Here is a 3,847-nt window from a genome sequence, read left to right on the forward strand (position 1 = left end):
GTATTTTATTGTGAATTTAAGTTAAGTCTGTAAAACCTAAAATGTTGCTACCATATTTTTTACGGTGAAGTTCTGGCAACCACAGCTGCCGGTATTTTACCGTATATGTCACCGTTTTTTTTTTACAGTGTAGTTTATTTGTATATTAAAACATAACATTAAAAAAAATAAAAAATTATATATATAAAAAAACAAGTAAATAAAATAAATACAAAAAAATATTGCAAATATTAATGCAATAACTCAACTTGGCAAGTATGGTAATATCTATTAGTTAAATATTGTTTTACTCTATTCACCTGTTAGTGTTAGGGTTGTGTCTTTAAATGGTGCTTATCGTTTGATCACGAAGAGATGCAAAAACAGTCATATTTCAGCAAAGCATGACGACGCATAGAAAGGTAAACGTGACGTCAATGATGACAAGCCTACACATATGCACTAGTCACCATAGATAATGTGGAGCTAAATTAAGCTATGATAGCCTGTACATCCTTTTAATGATACTCGAGCACATGAAAAGAATGAGAAGAATGTCACTCAGATTTATTACAAACAACATCAGCGCTCATACCAGCATTTCCCACGTCGTCAGCATCTGCGGCAGTTTTAGCTAGCGACATTTTCTTTGTAAGCTCGACATCCGCTGTATTTGGTAGAAATGTTGATTTTGTAAAAGAAACAAGCGCGGTTGTGTTTTTGTTTAGTTGTAACAACGCGTTGTGCAGCTCGCTATTTAATTCATTCTGCCTGTTTGAAGCATATAATAAAATAAACTTACCATGTATGCTGTGAGGTTTCCAAAGAGGCTTCAAGGAAACGTGTGGAAGATATAAAACTCTCACCAAACTTGTTATTAAAAAAAAACAAAAAAAAAATGAACGCAGCGCCTCGTTTGCGTCGCGCAACAGGTGAGTTTGAGTCTCGCTCGCGCCTCCTTCAGCATTCCCCTGAGCGAAACTATGTGAACCTACCGGTCCTGTGGAGCTCAGGTAGATCACATGCCATCCTGGCAACCGAGAGACTCAACTGAACCCGGACAGAACAGAAAAACACTAACGGATCGGATAAATCAATCAATGCAATAAAAGCATGCGATGCGCTCACGAGCTTGAGACTTGTTCAGAATCGAACCATTGCGAACACTTTAGGATTGCGTGTGAATTTAAGGCACCTCGCCTGATGATGTTTACCCCGCATACAAATGAAGTATAATTAAGTATAATCTTCTCCTTCTTTATTATCAGAATCATCACCCTGAAATTTGAGATCTCAGCTTTGGGAATAAACACTTTTTTTTACCAACCCAGATCATTTTCTAAGGCTAAAATTGTATTTTTAAATGCATATCAAAATCATGAGCCACGTCTGAAAGTTATTAAATGCCATCTGATCTCAGCATTAATTCACAACTCTTTGGTTATGGTTAAGAATTGGTGTCCAGTGCGCGTTGATATCCTATTCCTATCTATTATATAACATAATTTAGGCACTTTCTCTGTCTAATCATAAGAGGGCAGTAAACAATCACTTTCTACTGTAAAATAAACTGTATGATCAATGTTGATGGTTATCATGGCCGTCTTAGCTGGTAGATAAGTTAGTGTTTCATGCAAAAATAATAAAGATTTAGAAACAATAAAAATAAAAAAAATAAATGTTGCTTTGTACAGAATATATTAGACAAGCTTCAAATCTCGTATGAGACAAAGCCAGGAACAGAATGAATGTCCAAACAACAACAACAACAATAATAATAATAATAATAATAATAATATCAACAACAACAAATAATAATAACAACAACAACAACAATACTAATAATAATAATAATAATAATAATAATAATATCAACAACAACAACAACAACAACAACAATAATAAAATATCAACAACAACAACAATAATGATAATAATAATATCAACAACAACAATAATGATAATAATAATATCAACAACAACAACAATAATGATAATAATAATATCAACAACAACAACAACAACAATAATAATAATAATATCAACAACAACAATAATAATAATAATATCAACAACAACAACAATAATAATAATAATAATAATATCAACAATAATAATAATAATATCAACAACAACAACAACAACAATACTAATAATAATAATAATAATAATAATATCAACAACAACATCAACAACAACAACAATAATAATACTAATAATAATATCAACAACAACAACAATAATAATAATAATAATAATAATAATATCAACAACAACAACAACAACAATAATAATAATAATATCAACAATAACAATAAAAAAAATAAAATAATAATAATAATAATAATAATATCAACAATAACAACAACAACAATAATAATAATAATAATAATAATAATAATAATAATAATAATAATAATAATAATAATAATAATAATAATAATAATAATAATAATAATAATAATAATAATAATAATAATAATAATAATAATAATAATAATAATAATAATAATAATAATAATAATAACAAGTAAATAAATAAACAACAAATTGATTTGTAAATATTTTAATATCGAACACAACATTATTTGTGTCATTCTACTTTGTAAAATATTTTACTTGTAAAAGAACAAAGATTGGTTTACACAGTCATAAAGAAAATCATGCAGTTTATTTATTTTAGTTTTAGTTTAATGTGAATCAAGTTAAATGACATGAACAAAAGGGGGGGAAATAAATGAAAGAAATGTATCTCAATATAAGTCAAAATACATCAAACCTACATTATACAGGCTTATTTTGCTATTAAAATCATTATATATTATAATTATTCTAAATTAAAAATACAATTTAACTACAGAAATTTTAACAAATTTAAATGATAACAACAGAATAAAATTAATGTGACTTTAGTTCATTAGTAATGTCATATTCACATGACGTTTTACTGTAGTAATATGAAGTAATACTAACAGTTTCTGGCCAAATTTACTGCAACAGTAAGTGACTACTTAACTACACATTCATTATCTATTTTTTTTTTTCTGTATGAAATAAGAGAAACAATAAAAATGTGATTGATTTATAATAAAAAAGTAGGTTTTCTACATGTTTCATAATATTTTAAAATAAATAATTTAAAATAATCTATTATCTATTTTTATATGTTAGAGTACTGCATAAAATGACATTACATTCCCATTCCTAAAAATACCTTTAGAGGCTCTAAGCTAAACATAGTGTTCAAAAGGACAGCAGTGAATGATTGTTCATGTTTCATGTGTGTTTTTCCTGCAGCTGGAAGATCTGTCCATCAGGCGGGACTCTCCACGTTACACTGGATCCAGAGTCCATCTGCTGGTCCGAGAGGATCCGATTCATCTGGAGAGCAGGTTTCAGCTGCGATTAGTGAACGAGCTCAATCTGCTGACGTTCAGATGCATGCAGTACAATAAAGGTTCGTCTCACCTTCTTCTCTATGGCCTCCATCACTGCAGATTCATTCAGAAATCCAGCGGACGTCACCGCAAATCTCACAATCTGTATTTTCGCCCTCTTAGCTTAAAGAAACATAAACATGCATATATTTAAAAGAAAAATCATAAGTACAACATCTGACTTTGTTTGCAGTAACATAATGTGTTGTGTTATGATAGACAATGACTAATTCGTAGTAAAAATATGAATAAAAAAAATACTGTTCAGTGTTTTAAAATCCTGACGATATTTTACAGATATTTTAATAATAAACCTTCATTCATTCATTCATTCATTCATTCATTTTACAGTAATTACCCAGTTTATCTGATCTGGTTCCTTAAAGATTAAGGTCATAATAAAAATAATTATTTGTTATCATGCTTGCAGT

The 3,847-nt window shown here is 28.8% G+C and overlaps 1 protein-coding gene across 1 annotated transcript in view; it reads right to left on the reverse strand.

The window, feature by feature from the left end:
• The window catches only part of LOC107681783 (uncharacterized), a 5,648-nt gene extending 4,799 nt beyond the window's left edge, over nt 1–849 (reverse strand). The window contains exon 1 of the mRNA XM_016478116.1: nt 782–849. Coding sequence (XP_016333602.1) covers nt 782–784 — 3 coding nt within the window. The 5' untranslated portion in view covers nt 785–849. The remainder of the gene's footprint in view (nt 1–781) is intronic.
• Nucleotides 850–3,847: the final 2,998 nt, after the last annotated feature.

This window comes from Sinocyclocheilus anshuiensis, unplaced genomic scaffold (genome assembly GCF_001515605.1).
Source record: "Sinocyclocheilus anshuiensis isolate Anshui unplaced genomic scaffold, SAMN03320099.WGS_v1.1 scaffold2119, whole genome shotgun sequence".
Taxonomy (NCBI): Eukaryota; Metazoa; Chordata; class Actinopteri; order Cypriniformes; family Cyprinidae; genus Sinocyclocheilus; species Sinocyclocheilus anshuiensis.